General features: G+C 43.5%; 1 protein-coding gene across 1 annotated transcript in view; it reads right to left on the bottom strand.

Annotated features, from left to right (window-relative positions):
• Positions 1-831: 831 nt before the first annotated feature.
• Positions 832-21245, bottom strand: part of GPC1 (glypican 1) — a 367159-nt gene continuing 346745 nt past the window's right edge. The window contains exons 6-9 of the mRNA XM_038416638.2: positions 11966-12085; positions 9822-9955; positions 7089-7264; positions 832-4398 (exon numbers count right to left, since the gene is read on the bottom strand). Coding sequence (XP_038272566.1) covers positions 4181-4398; positions 7089-7264; positions 9822-9955; positions 11966-12085 — 648 coding nt within the window. The 3' untranslated portion in view covers positions 832-4180. The remainder of the gene's footprint in view (positions 4399-7088; positions 7265-9821; positions 9956-11965; positions 12086-21245) is intronic.

Here is a 21245-nt window from a genome sequence, read left to right as displayed (position 1 = left end):
ATTTTAAATAATAATACAGAGAGGGTTTACAGGAGATGAGTGAATTGTAGTTTGTATAAATACTGTTCCTTGTAGAGTACCCATGGATAAATATGTATTAGTTTTATAGAATATAGAGATCAGCTGTTTAGAGCTGTGTATATAAAATAGAATCTAAACTCCTGCAACAGAAAGATTTTAGTAAATATATAAGCTTTACAGAGACAAGAAATTGATTAATTTTTTTGTTTGGGGGAGTGGAAGGGATCTGGAATTCTTTAGGTGCTGTTTTACTTCCAGTCACGTGCACTCCTTCTGTCAGTATCTGATTACCGGAGGTCTGGGGTTCACCCCCTTGGTATTGTTACCAAGTTCACCAACCTCTGGAAATGGAATTGTGTATATAGAAAAACAAAACCTATTCCATTCAAAGGAAGCATGGTGGTGGATTATTTAATTCAGAAAGGCTCTCTACTAGGACCAGAATGCTTTCTTCTTTTAGTTAACTTTTCAAGAAGCAATATCTTGAGTGTAATTAACACTGTGCTTTACGTTTACAAATATATAGTTGTAAATCTAAGCTTTTAATTTCTCTCCTTCATTACATCCTCCCCAGTCTCTCTCTCAACAAACTTTAGTATGGTAACTTTTTAAAATGTCATCAAATACATTTCATCTTGTTTTTAAGCATCTCCTATACTTAGGGGTGGCTGCTCTCCACCATACATTTTTGAGCAGGTGAGAGGCTCACAATGTCCATATGATACTGTTGTTAGTGGATAAACCAAGGACTGAGTGTGGAGCTATTCACATTTAGAAATAAAATAGTGATTTGTAACAGTGGGACAAATATAGATTTAAGTCTCCAGCCTTTTTATTTATACAAGGATTCAAAGAACATATTTCAACTTTAGATAAACAGTGCAAGATAGTTACAAGTACCTTGGTAACAGAAAGAAATATATAACTGGCCAGCTATGCCAATAAGTGAAATACATCTTAATCCTCCAGCTAGAAATGCATTTTTTAAAGCAAAGGTGTACTTCAGATATTTGTTATACCTTATCCCCTACCAAGCCCACCAGAAAACAATAGGTTGTTTGTCATTTGTAAAACGATAAATATCTGTGCTCTCAAAGCTGCTAATGATCCCACCCGTAGTTAAAACATACAAATTATGGCACAAAAGAGCAAGTTTAAAGACGGAGATGCTTGTAAATCCACTAGTCCATTTTCCAGGTTCTCCACTTTGCAGGGATGTGGGTGTTTAATAATTCAGATAAGAACATGAAAATGAACAAACCCCAAAGTATTTCTTCCTTATCAAAACACTGAGCATCACCATCTTGCTAACAGAGAAGTGAATGGTCCTTTTTCCTCTTCCCCTTCTAAAGCAGCAAATATGAAGTGAGTCATACTCCCTTGATATGGGCTATAGTCCCACTGGGGGGCCGTGAGCAGGTTTCAGGGGGATCCACCAAGCAGGGCCAGCGTTGTACTTGCTGGGGCCAAGGAAGAAAGCCATAGCCCCACCTGGGGCTTAAGCCTGAGCAACTTGTGGGAGAGGGCCTGCAGTGTGGGGCCCCAGACAGTTGCCCTGCTTGCTACCCCCTAATGCTGGTCCTCCTTTTATATGCAGAGAACCAGTTGTGGCAGACCTGGGCGGTGGAGGTTTTATAGAGGGGGGACAGAGGGAGGCTGTCAAAGGGAGAGGTTGAGACCCTCTGGGATATAGCACTTAACGAGACAGTCCCCCAAGGCCATGAACTGTGTGTGAAGGCTCAAATACATGATAATGAGATTATTTTTTTCTTTTTCATTGCGTAGAGCACAGGTGACTAAATATTTATAAAACTATTGACTGTGGTGCTCAAATTTCTTTCATTTAAAAAAATCTACTCCAATGCCCTTTTGACATATAATATTTTCCATGCTCCCTCAGAAACTGGATTAGGAGTTACATAATAGAAGGCTCATTTATACATGTAATGGCAACATGGGCTAAAAATCACTGCACTACACGAATAAAAGCAAACCTGCCTGAAACTACACCTCAGATTATGACAGGCCCAGTAACATCACCTTTCTTCAATTCAGAGCCAGATAATTTAAATTGAACGGCAAGGTAAGCCTCTGGCTCAAGTTTAGCTTTAAGAACGAGTGGCATCTTGGAAATACAACACCAAAATGATCTAAAATTGTCTGTGCAGAAGCAAGGTGTAATGTGGGACAATAACTCTCCCATAACTGGCCTAAACACAGTTCACGTTTTGATACAGAAGTATAAGTGTCAGCCTGCATTACGTGGCGGGGTTAGGAAACGGTGGTAGTTGTCCAACAAACTAGGAATTTTAACACAACCAGGAGAATAAGGACTTCACTATACTTGCTTTCTTGCAACATCTCTCAACATTCCTAGCGCTCTGATCCTACAGTCTTACCTTAAATTGCACATTCCGTAAACAGTGACAGCACAAATCAAATTCTGCTTTTCCCAAATCTTTTGTTATGCACCAAAACACATTTTCCCACTTAATGAAAGACACAGAAGTGTTTAAAAGTTTGATAAGCCTATAAACATCTTAAACATAAGATATGCTTTCTCCCCAAAAATAAAAATCACAATATTAATAACAGCAGAGCCTAAACTCATGGTTCCCCATTGCCAAAAACAGTCAATACGACTGTATTGTTACTCTAGATAAATTTCTTAAAGATACTTTTCCAAACGATGTTTACTGTATCTGCGAATGAGCTAAGCCAGCTAGGGAACCAAAGTGCACAGCTCTGTAAACACAGACACCCTTAACAGATAGATATGTATGTGTGTATATTTATATATATTGTTTGTTGACAAAAACAAAACCTTTAGTTGAATCCACTCCTGGCACTCATGTAATAAACTACAAAAAATTACTGGCTAACATTAGGAGGCTGTGCATTCATTGCTTAGAGCAGAGGACTGGAAGGTCTAGAAGCATCCTGATGATCCACTACTCAGTGTGTGGCTGTAGCTCAGATACTGGACAGTTTTCGTCTTTAGTCACTGCAGTGGTGAAGTTGGACAGGGGAGGGAGGGAAGCAGGCACTCACTTAAAAAGAACTCTCAAAGCCCAGATTATACATCTGAGCCATTTTCCTGGGCAAACAAACTGCCAAGTGAAGTAAGTAATAACCCACTGACTCCCAATACTGTAACTTATTGCTTTAGGCCTCATAACTCTATGTGTATTAATATGCGAGACTTCACAAAATAGCAATTTGCAACGATCCCTTTGGTAGAAGGTTACTGTTGTCTCTGTCATTAACAAAGAGCTTCAGTCTCCTGTTGGAAACAAACCCCTCAAATGACAAATCTTACCCTGCATATTTTCATCTCAGTGTTGCGTATCATGATACAGGATTGCAGGTCTAGATTAGATCATTAATAGCTAACTTCAAAGGTTTCCAAATATCACGCAAAATCTAAATCTCACTCTCATTCACTTTAAAGTAGGAGCATTATTAATTACGACTGATGGCTAATTTTAACAAACAAAACTACTTGTATACTTGTAAGTGAAAGGACTGTTGCATTTTAGTTGCAAATGCTTGGATAAGGAATCCCAATGCTAATCAAGTTTGTATTAGCATAAGGAATTATTTGAAACACCTACATCAAAGAAAATGAGTGAAGGATCATCTCTCTGCCTGCTTAAGAAATACAATAGAAAATCATGAAATAGCTCCTGAACATAACAGAATGCTTGCTGCTGTTGTCAGTCCTAATTTTAAAAGTTGCACTGTTCTAAACCTGTCGGGCTTTAGATGTTAAGTGGCATTCCTGGCTACGGTTGTATAACAATATTAGGTTAACTGCATATTCCACTGCAGTCAGTCAAATGGTGACTCTCTGGAGATTGTTTGTTTTTTCTTTTCCCCCTATCTGCAAAGGCTTTTTTGAGGCCCCAGAGCCTCTTTGTGGCAAAACAATGAAATAAAAAATGAGGTACGGAAAGAAGGGCCCAGCATTCAAAAAAGAGCAAACAAGGATGGAACAGCTCTAGCACTGCCAGATATCACAAACAATTGAGACCTTTTTTTTCCCCTCCCTCTTTCTTGCCAAGATGAATTAAATATTGTCCTTTTTTTTCTTTTTTTTTTTTTTTTTTGGCAAAGATAAGACCTCAGCCACAGTCTCTTTCATGGCTGTGCAAGTAAGTTACCGCCACAAGTACTGCATTGCAATAACAGCCACAGAAAGGAAGATTAGGAAGGAGGAAGGCAAAAATTTGTTGCTGGCCCCCTTTACACCATGTCCAGACTGGTTAGGAATAGCATGTACTTCTGGCTGCCTAGTGCTGGGGTTCTTGGAAAGTCTTTTGCCGCAGACTTCATCAGGGCAGCCATCACCACTCCCAGAGCCACTGATGTCATCACCTGTACACAGAGAGAAACTCAGGGTGAGACTGACAAATCAAACTTTGTGCTCAGCACAGCACAGGACAGCCACTGCCTCTAGAGGCTTACAAATTCGAACAGACCAGGAGTTTGGAGACGGGATGGCGGGAGAATCCCAGGGGAATGAACACTACAACTGACTCACTGTGTTTCCTTTCATATATATGGTCTGGAATATATGTATTGTATTCCTTCACTAGGTGTACTTGAATGAACATGGGATGGCGTGGAGTGTTCACAAGCCCTTGCAGTCAGGTGGTTAGCTGGCTCTGTTAGCTGTGGCCAAGGTTTGAGTCAGTCAGGTCCCTGCCAAACAAGGTAAAGGCTGTAGAGCACAACAGGCCTTCTGTACTTGGTCGCACATTGATGTTGAAATGGCCTATTGCTGTAGCAGCTAGATACTGATTGGAAAATTTTAGAAGGTGACAAGACCACCCACCGGAGGCTGCTGTTTCTGCTTTGGAGAGAGAGTTCAGCTTTAAACCAAAAGCTCAAGTATTAAGTAAGAACATCTTACATCACAGTGTGAGGCTCATGAGACTTAGTCTCTGAGGCATTGACAAGGGTGGTCAACTCCAGACATACACAGGGCTCTTGAGGATCAGATCCAAAGCCCCTGGAAGGCAATAAAGACTCCCCTTGACTTCATAAATCTTTGACTCAGGCCCAGAGTAAACCCAGTCCTAGACTGTTTGACCCCCAGAACGATCATGGGTCTCTTCAGCTGAACATAACTGCTGCATTTGGGTACAGGGTGAGTTGTGGACGGTCAAATAATCTTTAGAGATTAATTCAATGTGCTGTGGATAATGAAGATTGGTTTAAAGTGAAAAGAGGCTTGAGCACAGGGGTTGTGCTCACAGCAGTCCGCACCTCTCAGGAGGAGCTAGAGACTGGGGGGTGGCCTTAAAGTGTAACTCTAAGTAGAGCACATTGCAATATTCTATGCTGTAGGTGACAAAGATGGGTAACAGTTGCAAGACTAGCTTTCTATCAAATATGTTTGCCCTCAGCAGGGTTGCAAGGGGTGTCTGCCAGGGCAGCATTTGACCCTGTGGAAACACTGTACAGAGCTGTGCAGTACAAAATCAACTTGCTTAAGGTTTTGACGTGTCGGCCCTGCTTCATGATGGTTTTTCTGATCACATAATTTTTCTAAATGGGCTACTGTAATTGAAAGGAAGGCAAAGCCCAGGTCTATATGAATGTTCACCTGAAACACAAAATGTATGCCAGACATCTTGTCTTTGTTTCTACTTTACTGAAAAGCCTGGCTCAACATTAATAATTTATTTATTTAGTGAGAGCTCTTCATAGTCCTAAAAAAAGGTTAAAAAGGCAGATTTTCTCTTTAGACTTCTATACTTTATGTAGACTTATTTTGATGGCAAATCTAAAATGAACTACAGACTTTAGTGAGACACACTTCTGCTCTGTGTTTGTCTCTAAAGCTTTATCACACCTTCCTCTATGTAAATTAAACACTGAAAGGTTTTCTACAATGAAGCTGAAAAAGACAGACTGAAAAACAGTTTCTCTCAGGTGGATTTTTTTATCTTGCCCAGATGAAGAGCATGGACAATATGGGTTAGATTGTAATGATGGTGTATGGGGTTTTCATCCACAATTACAGCTAATTTTCATGGTGGCTGCAAACTCCTTACTGCAGCGTCCTATGATTTATTTAAAAAGCATCCAGAAAGATTCTGATTCCATTGCAATTTGGGGGGCTGGGGAGTTCTAAATTCCAAGCTGCTGAATAACACTCTATGGGAAGAATTCCTCACAGGTGAGTTAATGGTTACACAAACATGGAAATCAAATATGGCCATGGGAGATCGAAAACATTTCATCCCTAGCCACCAGTAGATTGTACCTTAGCATAGCAATAGCTCCATTTTGTTTGGCCAACCCAGCACTAAATGGAAGCACATACAACGCTTGTTGCATAGTCTGTGATCTTGCATTGACTTACAAATCTCTGGTGCGCACACTAGCAGAAAGGGTGCAGGTTCTACAGTCTTAAAGGGAATGCTGTGCCGAGCTCTGACCATACATGATTGTAGAGCTTGGGAGATGATGCTCACTAGTTGAGATGTGAAATAGAAAGATTTTCCTATTCCCTACGAGCTCTTCAGCGGACAGCTGAAGATCACATGGTCTTTCTTGGGGGGGGCAGATTAAATGTCCTGGGTTGTGGCCAACATCCTTTCCAATATAGAACAAGCTCTTAGGTGGCATGTGGGGTGTTGCAGAACACAAAGGGTGACTGTTACCCTGCGTCAGTATGGTACTGTCAGCAGTGCACCTCATTCTGTTATTCTAATGCTCTTTTGGATGCAGGAGTATCACAGGCTAGACGCAAACCCGCACTCCATTCTGTTCCATAACAAGGGCCAGCAGTTGTTATGAATCAGGCCCGGTACTTGCTGTAGGGCAGGGACTGTATCCTCATCAGTGTTTGGAAAACATTAACCAATTTTTTGTGCAATCTAAATAAAAATACCACCACAGGACACATGTGGGCATTTAGTCTTCTCTCTTGTTTTATCATGCACTGCCAGGAATTGGGATTAATGGATTTTTTCCAGCTGTCATTCAGAAATCACTTGGTATTCACGGTCTGTCCTCATCCCTTTCCCATTACTTGGGATTTCTGGTGTACTCACTAGCATCCTGGAAGTCCACATCATTCCCGTTGTAAGCATTGCGCAGTCGGTTTGTCATGATCTTCAGCTGCATGATTTGCTGACGAATGGTCATATCTGGCTTGGTGATGTCCACCTCTACCTCTGGATTATTAATTTGATTGGCCAGACCATCTCCCATCACCTCTGGCAAATACCTACACAGGAAATCATTCATTCACATTGCTTTTCCCGAACAGTAAATTCTCCTTTTGGTATTACAGGTGCCATTACAATTGATAATCTACCATCTACGAGAGGGAGAGCTTTGCAGCTTGGTAGTATCAAAATTGTATTTACTCTTATTCCAATCGCAGCCTCGTGTTTCTGGTTCGTTCGTCTTTCTGCTCATACTCCTGCACTAGTGTAAGGTGCAATCTGAGCTCCCAACTCTTGGACTATAGAGATCTCCCTGGCAGTGGACAGAAGAGGGCTGGATTCAGGTGGCCCACACAAGGCACTGAGCTGTGCTGGGAGGTCCATGGTTGGCAGGGCAAAGGGAGGAGGCCTGTGGATTTGCCACTATATGTGCAACCCAGAATTTACAGCAGGAGTGGGCAAACTTTTTGGCCCGAAGGCCACATCAGGGTGCGAAACTGTATGGGTAGGGAAGGCTGTGCCCCCCAAACAGCCTGGCCCCCCTGCCGTATTCACCCCCACCCACTGACTGGCCCCCCGGCTCCCCACTCCCATCCAACCCCCCCGCCCCCAGGCTCCTTGTCCCCTGACCCGCCATCCAACCTCCTCTGCTCCCTGTCCCCTGACTGCTCCGCTCCCTATCCACATCCCCACCCCCTGACACGCCCCCTGGGACTCCCACGCCCTATCCAACCCCCTCTATTCCCTGACCGCCCCCTCCCCAGAACCTCCGCCCTATCCAACTGCCCCCTGTCCTCTGGCTGCCACCCCCTTACCATGCCGCTCAGAGCAGCAGGAGCTTGCAGCCCCACTGCCTGGATGGAGCCAGCTGTGCTACCCGCGCGGTGGCGTAACTCCAGGGGAGGGGCAACAGAGTGGGAGGTGCTGGGGTCTAGCCTCCCCAGCCAGGAGCTCAAGGGCTGGGCAAGATGGTCCCGTGGGACGGATGTGGCCTGCGGGCCGTAGTTTGTCCACCTCTGGCTAGTGTGCCTGTCTCCCTCTAGTGGTTGGACTGCCTATTGCTACTGACTATGCACTAACAGACTTGGGTATTTCAGCTGAGGCAGTATAGCCTCACATTTTTAGAGCCAGAGGTCTCAGACTCTGTCCCACGCTGCTGACAATGCTGCTGACAATCACACAATAGAATGACCCCCTGGGTCTCTATTTAAGGCTATTTAAGCCCTAGGGGAGCTGTTGTGGAGTGTCAACTTCTGAAGGGTAGGCTGTCCCACCCCCCCAGTGCCTAGGTCAGCTCTGTGCAAGGCTGAGGATCTGGTTCCATGCTGGCACCAGTGGCATAGCCCACATGACATCCAGCCCATTACACAAGAAAGGGGTTCATCACCACATGGAAGATTAGGAAATTGACACATTATGACCTAGTCCATGACTGCACTGGAACTACTGGATTCACCTCCTGATATGATTAACAAGGCGGTTGGGAAACCCTTATACCCAATCAACTGGGAGCTGGCTAGCTAGTCATTAAAGCTGCATTTCTCCTTGCTCAGTGTCATTGTCAATCAAGCACTTAAAAAAAAACCTTTGGCATTTCAGGCAATGCCTGAAAACATTTTAAAAACTAAGGCCCAGATTCCCAGCTGTCATAGATCAGGCTACCCGGGGATGGTAACAGAGTTATGATGTTTACAACAGCTGAGGATCTGGCCCGAAAACAATGTTTTAAGTTTAAACCATGGGCATAATGTATTTCTATGGTGGCAGAATTTGTAAGGGATGAAGTCTGAGAGGGAACATTGCGTAAATGGGTAACTAGGTGAATGTTTGCAATTCCCAGCAGTGCCTCTGGGTTTCTTCCAAAGTGAATCTGTCCATTCTACTAACGGCATTTAATGCCTAAGTGTGTGAAGATTCTGTGCGTAATTTTTTAACAAACGTGCTTCAATGTTTAAAAGTCTAAAATGTAGGAGGAGAGCAACACATTTTAAATTCAAGGCATCCTCTTCTCAAAATCTGCCCTGGAAAAGGGTTAAGATTTACACTTGTTCCTGAGAGGCTGGGGCTGAGCCCTTTAAACAGATGGGAACTGACACCAGGGCCAGTTCTATGGCTGAGATTGAGAGGACCACAAGGGGTGTGGTAACCACAGCCAGACTCCTAAACAAGCTGTGCATTGGGCTGACTAGCCCTGGTGGTGCTCAGACCAGGGCAGAAGGACGGGGGAGGGGATCCACCCGTAACTGTGGTGTGCAGCTGCTCAGGGGGTGCAGAGGAACTCACGCAAAGGAGTTCCTGACTGCCTTCAATGAATCCTGAACCTCACATTGCCCCCTGCTGGGGCCGGGGAAGTTACTGTGGCTTTACCAATTCCTAGTGAGTAGAGGACACAGGATTAGGGTTGAAGCAACTGAGGGAGAGGCCCTTGAGGGCAACCATATTTTAGTGAAATGTCTTCTATAATGGAGTTTATGTCATAGGCTGTAAAGCATCCTGGGGCAGGGATGTGGGAAGAACTAGCTTTTATCTGCATCTATCTTTATCTTCTCTTTCTGGTAGCAGCTTTAAGTTTAGTATGGAGAGTTTTTGCTTTGCTTCTCTACACCCCATCCTTACCTCCCCTTGGCCATTCCGTTCCAGCACTTGTCCTCGTTCACCGAGCCGGATGTTATTTTCTCATTGCAAAGTGTGCTTGGCAAGGCAACCCAGTAATCCTTGATATCTCTCAGCTTCCCTTTGGCATCAGAAACCTGTAAGATGGAGGGAGAATCTTGGCCCAAGGAAACATCTATTAAACCCCAGAGGCTGGGTCGTACAGCTAGATGGTTCTAGCTCAGGGGTGGGCAAACTTTTTGGCCTGAGGGCCACATCAGGATGTGAAACTGTATGGAAGACTGGGGTAGGGAAGGCTGTGCCCCCCAAACAGCCTGGCCCCTGCGCCCTATCCACTCCCACCCACTTCCTGCCCACTGACTGCCCCCCTCAGAACCTCTGACCCATCCAACCCACCCCCCGCCAGGCTCCTTGTCCCCTGACTGCCCCCCCGGCACCCCACCACCATCCAACCCCCTCTGCTCCCTGTCCCCTGACTGCCCCGACCCCTGTCCATACCCCTGCCCCCTGACAGGCCCTCCAGGACTCCCATGTCCTATCCAAACTCCCCTGTTCTCTGCCCCCTGACCGCCCCACCCCCAGAACCTCTGCCCCATCCAACCGCTCCCTGCTCTCTATCCTCTGACTGCCCCCCAGAACCCCCTACCCAATCTCCCTCGCTGCCGCCCCCTTACCAAGCTCAGAGCGGCAGGAACTCGCAGCCCCGCTGCCTGGATGAAGCCAACTGTGCTACCTGTGCGGCAGCGCAACTACAGGGCAGGAGGGACAGTGAGGGAGGGGCCGGGGGCTAGCCTTCCTGGCAAGGAGCTCAAGGGCCGGGGAGGACAGTCCCGCAGGCCGGATGTGGTCCGTGGGCCATAGTTTGCCCACCTCTGTTTTAGCTCTTTTATTTTATAATTCAGAGAGAGCACTGTTGTTTTTTCCACGTACAGGAAAAGAACACTAACTTTACCTTAAATAATAGCCCTCAGCCCAAGGAGCTGGCCAACTGAGGCCAACATTTCCATGTGAAGGACTGTTCTGCTGTGTTCATCTGTTTTATAACACAATTGATATTAAAGCCATGTATCACAATGATGTGCTGGCTCCTTCCTAGCCACGCCCCCAGCCACACCCCTTGCAATAGACAGGAGGGAAGAGATTAGCTCAACAGGGCCACAAACCATTCTTTAAGCAACAGCGAGTGTTGTGTGATCCGGGAATGAGGGCCCAGGGAGATGGTGTGAGAGTGTGGGCAGGCCAGGTAACAGGTTCTGATGGGCAGACAGAGACAGACTCAGGAGGGTTGGGCAGGAGAAGCAGATCTGGTAGGGCAGGGGGCTGAGCAAGGGAAAGCAGCCTAGCAGGGAGGCTGGGAGTGATCCAGGGAGCTGCTAGGGAGCAGGTGCTGTCATCTAGTGCTGAGAAGCTGAGACAAGCAGCTGAGGGTCAGCTGGGATCAGCGTGTCATAGAGGAGACAGGATGATCACAGCCTGTTGCCCACAGAATCAGAAATGTCCAATAAAAGACAAGGACCAACAGTGTAGCAAAGCTGCAGGGAGACAACATTGCAGCTACTCCAACATCACCATCAGGAGAGGATGCCCCAGAACACCAATGGCAGAGCAAGACCAGGTCTAAAAAACCAAGGGCTGGACCTTCAGAGAGAGAAGCAACTAAGAGCAGTGATGAAGTTCAGCAGGGTGATGCACAACTGCCTGTGTTGGAGAAAAGGGCTGGCTGGCTTGTGCTTCATTCTGCGACCGATACCCTTAGGGACCAAACATCTTGACAAGCTTGGGGAGTTCCACCAGCCTGGTGCTACGAAGCTGAAACTCAGCAGCCAGAAACCTGTCTTAGTTGAGTCTTCAATGGGACAGCTACAGGTCAGTAATTTTTTCTACTTAATAAGCACATCTGAGGGTTTATTGGGAAGGCACCAAAGGCTAGAGCACAGCCGAGGGCTTGCTCTGAGCTTGTGTTATACAGAACACACCACCTGATCCCAAACAGGGTTGGTGCCCACCGCTCTCAGTAACACCCTGCCATTGGGTCAGCAACGATCCCAACACATGACACGGACAGACACGATGAGCCCACTATTGGGGCAGGCAGTTTTAAATATTCCAATGGGGGAAATGTTTTATAAATTCAGAGAGACACTTACTAGCTTCTCCAGTCCAAGCCCTGAGGATTTATCATCAGTGACAGCTTTTCCCCTTCTTTTCTTATCCTCTCCACTGGATGCTTTTGTGCTGATTTTGGGATTTCCACAACCTTGGAAAACCTGAAAAAAACCCAAACCAAACCAAACTTTCCTTTATATTGTGGTTCAATAGCTTTCCCCATTATCTAGTGCTATGTGTTTATTACTTTTTCTGTTAAATAATTCTGTCTGAATTCCCCATTTCTCCCACTCGCCTGATCTTTTTGATTATGACCTAGTTTTTGGACCTGTCACCATAGTCTATATTAAAGAAATATCTCTAGCAATTTTGCATTTTCCTTCTGTGATTCTAAAAATTCATCAGGCCTTAGAAGAAAAAGCAGGCAATCCTCCACCTTTCCCTACAACACAAAATGAAACCATCCCAGTGTACTGTCCAAACAAGCCACGCGTGCAAATGGCAGGTATGCGGTAATCTCACTAGACCAACACTGCCAATTTAACACAATAACACAAATCATCACTAATTCACCCGATAGTTCATGCTAGTAGCATCACCATCTGCAAGGACTGTTACCAAAGTGGACATGGAAGCTGGATACAAGAAGAGGGGGAAGGACACTTACTTTCTGTTCATAATTACACAAGAGCAATTTTGAGACAAATTTGTTTCTAATGCACCTTATTGGACTCTGGCAAGAGCTTCATGGCAGCTGATTGATTACCTCGAGTGCTGAAGTACAGTCCTGTAATGCTGGGGTCTAGCTCTCTCCCGCAGCTATTCAACAGAGTTCACTTTTTAATATTAACCTTTGAAAATTTACAGTCAAACATTAATATTAAAATAATTAACAATTCACATTTGCTCTCACTGACACCAGTGAACTGGTATTAATGGTTTACTCTCTGCTATGGTTTATGTAGCAATAAACTGTCTAAATAGTATATTACATATAGGATAAAAGATGGCCATGTGTTTTTACAAGCTGGTGAGTAAGTAAAGAGGTCTCAGCTACTTTTACCAGAGTATCAGATTATATTTCAGGGCCATCTATTGTTAAATTTTAAATGCATACAAATACTGACCAGAATAATATAATGCCTGGGGTTGAAAATTCTGATGACTGGGAGAAATATCCCAAATCTACCTGGTCTGCAAATCCAACTAGAATAGCTCCACTTTTGAAGGCAGAAGTGTTCAATAAATATTTATGTTCTGTGTTTGGAATGAGAATGCTTAAGTACTTCCCAGCCCATTAGTAACGAAGGAAAATGTTAAACAGCATCTACTAGGACTACATTTTTTAAATCAATAGGCTGGGATAACTTACACCCAAGAGTTGACTGAGGAGATGTTTGGCCCATTGATGTTAATTTTTTTTAATAAATCGTGGAATACTGGGGAAATTGCAGAATACTGGAAGAGTGCTAATATTGTGCCAATGTTCACAAAGGGCAAGCAGAGGTAATTATCGGGTGGTTAGCCTGAACAGCAACCCCAGGTAAAATAATGGAAAATCTGACATAGGATTCAATCAATAACGATTTAAAGGACAGAAATATAATTAATGCCTATCAGCATGCTTTTTTAAAAGGAAAATAGGTCATCAAATAAACCTGATTTCATTTCTTGTTTAGATGAATGGACTTCTGTAATTTGTTTGAACTTAATACTGTACGACATTCAGATTGAAAAATTCACACTATGCAATACCAATAAAGCACACATTAAATGGATTAGAAACTGGCTAATTAGCAGATCTCACAAAGTAATTATCAATGGAGTATCAACATCACATGGGGATATTTCTGGTGGGGTTCCACAGGGAGAGGTTTTAAACCTGCCACTATTCAATATTTTTATCAATGATCTGGAAGTAAAGATAAAGTCACTGCTGATAAAATTTGCAGATGACACAAATATTGTGTGAGGAGTAAATAATGTTGAGGACAGGACAGGAAAAACAAAGCCATCTGGGTCCCTTGGAAAGCTAAGGCCATTGAAACAAAATGCATTTTAATATAGCCAAATGCAAGGTCCTACCTCTATGAATCAAAAATAGAGGGCATAGCTACAGAATGGGGGACTATATTCCGGAAAGCTGTGATTCTGAAAAGGATCTAGGGGTCATCATGGGCAAACAACAGAACATGAACTCCCAGTGTAGTGCTGTGGCAAAAACAAACAAACACTGGATGTACAGAGGAGCAGTGAGTAGAAGCGGGGTGGGAGTGATTTTGCCTCTGTATAAGGAAACTGTTGAGACTGATAGTGGGATCTGTATTTGCATTTTAAGAGGATTCTGAAAAAACTTGGAAACGGGACAGAAAAAGCCACAAAAATGATTGCAGGGCTGAAGGAAATACTTTACAATGGGGACTCAATCTGTTTTGCTAATTAGAAAGAAGCTCAAGAGGTGACTCGATGACAGTGTATAAGTACCTTCACAGGGAGAAAATACCAGGTACTAAAGGGCTCTTCAACCCACGGAAGAAAGGCAGAAGAACCACCTATAGCTGGATGTTAAAGCCAGACAAATTTGAATTAGAAAAGAGGCACACATTTTTCACAGTGAGGGTGATTAACCATTGGAACAAACTGCCAAAGGAAGCGGTGAAGTCTCTATCTCTTGATGTCTTCAGATCCAGACTGGATACCTTTCTGGAAGATGCTTTAGTCCAACACAAGTTATTGGGCTCAATACAGGGGTAAGTGGGCAGAATTCTCTGTTCTGTGACATTCAGGAGGTCAGACGATGAGCTAATGGTACTTTCTGGCCTTACACGCGATGAATCTGTGTGACTATGGCTTCTGGGTCAGACCAAGAAAGAAATACTTCACAACAATACATTCACCTGTCTCATTTATCAATTTACAATTTCGCAGGTCCAAATTAAGGCACCTGGTTCCTCATTAGGCTGCTCAAATCTCCAGACATCTGTTTTGTTGGTCTGAGGGAGCCTGAATTTGCTGACCTTCCAAGCACACTACAGAAACCATTGATCTGATTGGGTGTTTGAGGAAGGATGAGGGTATGCTTCTGGGAAGGACTGGCTACCGCAGAGCTCATTTGTATTGATTTATTTATTTGGTTGATTTTATTAATAATCAAAAACACCCCTACAAAAAGCTCCGAGCATCCTACTAGTAACTAGGCATGCCATAACAATGAGATCCAGCCAGCAGCATTAAATACTGATACACAAGTAAATGAACTCAGCCAGCCAGTGATACTAAATAATCTAAATGGAAGCAGTGGCTTACCTCAGACAACCAATCCACAGAAAGGGAGAATTTTGGTTTTATCATCACAGAAAACTAGGATCCCTACAGATGATGCAGAAAGGAATGAAAATGCCAAAAGAGGCAGATCTCCTATTTCAAAGACAGGAATGCAGAGAGGCATCAGGCCATCAGTCTAATAATGCTGGAAAAGTTTCTTCTGACTCAGTTCAATGCAAAATATTCTTAATGCTTAGTAGCCTTCATTAGCAATGGTCTGATGGCCTGATGCCTCTCTGCATTCCTGTCTTTGAAATAGGAGATCTGCCTCTTTTGGCATTTTCATTCCTTTCTGCATCATCTGTAGGGATCCTAGTTTTCTGTGATGATAAAACCAAAATTCTCCTTTTCTGTGGATTGGTTGTCTGAGGTAAGCCTCAGTGGGTTGTTGAGAACAACATTAGAGAAATGACGCCAGAGTGAATTCTCTCTAGCACAAGTTGATACATGCAGCTAATGTGTTAAATTCTGCTCTGAGTTACAGCTGTGCAAACCTTTACAGGCAAAGGGTGAATGGTTGTAACCGGCAAGGAAATTTGGTCCAATTGCTACGATGGGCAGGAGGCTATTTTATGAACATGCTTACTGTAAAGACTTACTGAGTCTGGTCTAAAACTTTGACTTGATCATAGACTTTTCCAGCATTATTAGACTGATGGCTGATGCCTCTCTGCATTCCTGTCTTTGAAATAGGAGATCTGCCTCTTTTGGCATTTTCATTCCTTTCTGCATCATCTGTAGGGATCCTAGTTTTCTGTGATGATAAAACCAAAATTCTCCCTTTCTGTGGATTGGTTGTGTGAGGTAAGCCACTGCTTCCATTTAGATTATTTAGTATCACTGGCTGGCTGAGTTTATTTACTTGTGTATCAGTATTTAATGCTGCTGGCTGGATCTCATTGTTATGGCATGCCTAGTTACTAGTAGGATGCTCGGAGCTTTTTGTAGGGGTGTTTTTGATTATTAATAAAATCAACCAAATAAATAAATCAATACAAATGAGCTCTGCGGTAGCCAGTCCTTCCCAGAAGCATACCTCATCCTTCCTCAAACACCCAATCAGATCAATGGTTTCTGTAGTGTGCTTGGAAGGTCAGCAAATTCAGGCTCCCTCAGACCAACAAAACAGATGTCTGGAGATTTGAGCAGCCTAATGAGGAACCAGGTGCCTTAATTTGGACCTGCGAAATTGTAAATTGATAAATGAGACAGGTGAATTGAATAGAAGAATTCACTTGGTTTTTGACAGAAGGTCTGTGGAAGTAGGGTGTTTCTTGTAATTTTGGTTCAAGAAACATGAACATTTTCAAAATAGGCCATTTGGGTGTCTTTAAATTCAGGCTAGTTGCCTATTTAACCAAGTGTGAATTTGCAGGTAGAAGCTATCAACAGATCCTAAAATAATAGTACATTAGCACACAATTCCTTAATGCAGCGATATCAAGCACTCGAATGTTAGCAAGTGTTGCCAACTCATTTCACTCCAGCAGCTGTATGCTGAGAACTTGTAGTGAGCTTAAACTGCAGCAAGGGCATTTAGGTTATATATTAGGAAAAACTTTCCAACTGTAGGTGTAGTTAGGTTTTGGAATAGGTTTCCAAGGGAGGTTGTGGAATCCCCATCACAAGAGGTTGGACAAACACCTGTCAGAGACGGTATAGGTGTAATCAGTCCTGCTTTTATGCAGGGGGCTGGACTTGATCTCCCATAGTCCCTTCCAGCCCTACATTTCTGTGATTCTGTGAACTCTCTGCTAAGACCTGATTTTAACAAATTACCTAGACGGCAGAGTGAGTGAGCTCCATTAGCATTCCTGGTAAGCATTAACTCCTCCTGCCCTCAGTCTAGAATCTTTCTTTTCTAGATATATTGTCCTCTTAAAAAGGTACAGGTAGAACGCATATATTGAATCATGCATTGTAATGGCAATTCTGTGACAATCCAAATATTTCATCTGTCTACTACTTATGGTGCAAGATCTTTAAAAATTATACATAACGTATTTAAAATTTTGTTTTATAGAAATAAAACTAATCCAATTTCATTGCTGTAGTTTACCGTTTATAGTCCTATTATTAAAAAAGAAAAGGAGTACTTGTGGCACCTTAGAGACTAACAAATTTATTAGAGCATAAGCTTTCGTGAGCTACAGCTCACTTCATCAGATGCATTTGGTGGAAAAAACAGAGGAGAGATTTATATACACACACAGAGAACATGAAACAATGGGTTTATCATACACACTGTAAGGAGAGTGATCACTTAAGATAAGCCATCACCAGCAGCAGGGGGGGGAAAGGAGGAAAACCTTTCATGGTGACAAGCAAGGTAGGCTAATTCCAGCAGTTAACAAGAATATCAGAGGAACAGTGGGGGGTGGGGTGGGGGGGAGAAATACCATGGGGAAATAATGACAGGTTTCAGAGTAGCAGCCGTGTTAGTCTGTATTCGCAAAAAGAAAAGGAGTACTGGTGGCACCTTAGAGACTAACAAATTTATTAGAGCATAAGCTTTCATGAGCTACAGCTCACTTCATCGGATGCATCCGATGAAGTGAGCTGTAGCTCACGAAAGCTTATGCTCTAATAAATTTGTTAGTTTCTAAGGTGCCACCAGTACTCCTTTTCTTCATGGGGAAATAGTTTTACTTTGTGTAATGACTCATCCATTCCCAGTCTCTATTCAAGCCTATGTTAATTGTATCCATTTTGCAAATTAATTCCAATTCAGCAGTCTCTCGTTGGAGTCTGTTTTTGAAGCTTTTTTGTTGAAGGATAGCCACTCTTAGGTCGGAGTATGAACAAGAGGCTACTAGGCAGCTCTCCAACACCACTTTCTACAAGCCATTACCCTCTGATCCCACTGAGAGTTACCAAAAGAAACTACAGCATTTGCTCAAGAAACTCCCTGAAAAAACACAAGAACAAATCCGCACAGACACACCCCTAGAACCCCGACCTGGGGTATTCTAACTGCTACCCAAGATCCATAAACCTGGAAATCCTGGACGCCCCATCATCTCAGGCATTGGCACCCTGACAGCAGGATTGTCTGGCTATGTAGACTCCCTCCTCAGGCCCTTCGTTACCAGCACTCCCAGCTATCTTCGAGACACCACTGACTTCCTGAGGAAACTACAGTCCATTGGCGATCTTCCTAAAAACACCATCCTAGCCACTATGGATGTAGAAGCCCTCTACACCAACATTCCACACAAAGATGGACTACAAGCCGTCAAGGAACAGTATCCCCAATACTGTCACGGCTAACCCGGTGGCTGAACTTTGTGACTTTGTCCACACCCATAACTATTTCACATATGGTGACAATGTATACCTTCAAATCAGCGGCACTGCGATGGGTACCCACATGGCCCCACAGTATGCCAACATTTTTATGGCTGATTTAGAACAACGCTTCCTCAGTTCTTGTCCCCTAATGCCCCTACTCTACTTGCGCTACATTGATGACATCTTCATCATCTGGACCCATGGAAAAGAAGCTCTTGAGGAATTCCACCATGATTTCAACAATTTCCATCCCACCATCAACCTCAGCCTGGACCAGTCCACACAAGAGATCCACTTCCTGGACACTACGGTGCTAATAAGCGATGGTCACATAAACACCACCCTATATCGGAAACCTACTGACCGCTATTCCTACCTACATGCCTCTAGCTTTCATCCAGATCATACTACTCGATCCATTGTCTACAGCCAAGCTCTACGATATAACCGCATTTGCTCCAACCCCTCAGACAGAGACAAACACCTACAAGATCTCTATCATGCATTCCTACAACTACAATACCCACCTGCTGAAGTGAAGAAACAGATTGACAGAGCCAGAAGAGTACCCAGAAGTCACCTACTACAGGACAGGCCCAACAAAGAAAATAACAGAACGCCACTAGCCATCACCTTCAGCCCACAACTAAAATCTCTCCAACGCATCGTCAAGGATCTACAACCTATCCTGAAGGACGACCCATCACTCTCACAGATCTTGGGAGACAGGCCAGTCCTTGCTTACAGACAGCCCCCCAATCTGAAGCAAATACTCACCAGCAACCACACACCACACAACAGAACCACTAACCCAGGAACCTATCCTTGCAACAAAGCCCGTGGCCAACTCTGTCCACATATCTATTCAGGGGATACCATCATAGGGCCTAATCACATCAGCCACACTATCAGAGGCTCGTTCACCTGCGCATCTACCAATGTGATATATGCCATCATGTGCCAGCAATGCCCCTCTGGCATGTACATTGGTCAAACTGGACAGTCTCTACGTAAAAGAATGAATGGACACAAATCAGACGTCAATAATTATAACATTCAAAAACCAGTTGGAGAACACTTCAATCTCTCTGGTCACTCGATTACAGACCTAAGAGTAACTATCCTTCAACAAAAAAGCTTCAAAAACAGACTCCAACGAGAGACTGCTGAATTGGAATTAATTTGCAAACTGGATACAATTAACTTAGGCTTGAATAGAGACTGGGAATGGATGAGTCATTACACAAAGTAAAACTATTTCCCCATGGTATTTCTCCCCCCCACCCCACCCCCCACTGTTCCTCTGATATTCTTGTTAACTGCTGGAATTAGCCTACCTTGCTTGTCACCATGAAAGGTTTTCCTCCTTCCCCCCCTACCCTCCCCCCCGTTGCTGGTGATGGCTTATCTTAAGTGATCACTCTCCTTACAGTGTGTATGATAAACCCATTGTTTCATGTTCTCTGTGTGTGTATATAAATCTCTCCTCTGTTTTTTCCACCAAATGCATCCGATGAAGTGAGCTGTAGCTAACGAAAGCTTATGCTCTAATAAATTTGTTAATCTCTAAGGTGCCACAAGTACTCCTTTTCTTTTTGCGAATACAGACTAACACGGCTGCTACTCTGAAACCAGTCCTATTACTATGGTTATTATGAAACAATTCTTTCAGGGATATAAAAACATAGAAGAATAATGAAAAACACTTCATGGCATTTATAGATCCATTCATTCCTCTATTCTCTTCCTTATTATAATTCATTACTCTATTTCTGTGCTCTATTAGCATTGTGTTTTGTGATGCACTGGTATTTCTATCCATCTCTCTGCTTGGTCTATCATTGACTTATCTATTTGCCATCCAGCTTCAGATTCATTTTTTATCAGAATCTGTTAGTTACAGCACTTCAGAGTCATGGGAAAAGCAGCTGGGGTTCAGGAACACAAATTATTCTGCTGTTAACATCAGCCTCAGTGGGTTGTTACAACATTACAACCTCAGTTGTTACAACCTCAGTGGGTTGTTAGAACAACATTAGAGAAATGATGCCAGAGTGAATTCTCTCTAGCACAAGATGATACATGCAGCTAATGTGTTAAATTCTGCTCTGAGTTACAGCTGTGCAAACGTTTACAGGCAAAGGGTGAATGGTTGTAACTGGCAAGGAAATTTGGTCCAATTGCTACGATGGGCAGGAGGCTATTTTATGAACATGCTTATTGTAAAGACTTACTGAGTCTGGTCTAAAACTTTGACTTGATCATAGACAGACAAAACTGCACTGCACTGCACCTGAGAAAGGGATCTCCCCTCCCCTGCCATATAAAATGTCCAACTTCTCTGGAAAAATTACCTGAAAATAGTAGCTCGTGCTAACTTTCCACACACTGAAACTCCATTTCCCCCCCAAAATGACTAAAGCATCTGAGGATGCTTAAAGACAAATAATCTGAAATCATTTTATAAACCTGTCTTTCATACAATGTTACACCAGGGATGTGAAATCACAGTTCCCACAAGCAGAAAGCAACAGAACTAACCTCCATACCACTAACTACCTGGACACCAGAGAGAATGGCAGATCAGATGTGAGCAAGCAAATTGGGTGAACCTTGATTGAACCCTTCTAGAGCAGTTATAGAATCTCAAACCTCAATGTGCATTTTTCAGATACTAATTCTAGCAGCCTCCTATTATTATGGTAG

The sequence above is a fragment of the Dermochelys coriacea genome, chromosome 9, assembly GCF_009764565.3.
Source record: "Dermochelys coriacea isolate rDerCor1 chromosome 9, rDerCor1.pri.v4, whole genome shotgun sequence".
Classification (NCBI taxonomy): Eukaryota; Metazoa; Chordata; order Testudines; family Dermochelyidae; genus Dermochelys; species Dermochelys coriacea.
Note: the sequence above shows the minus strand (reverse complement) of the source record. Positions and strands in the feature narration are given on the sequence as shown.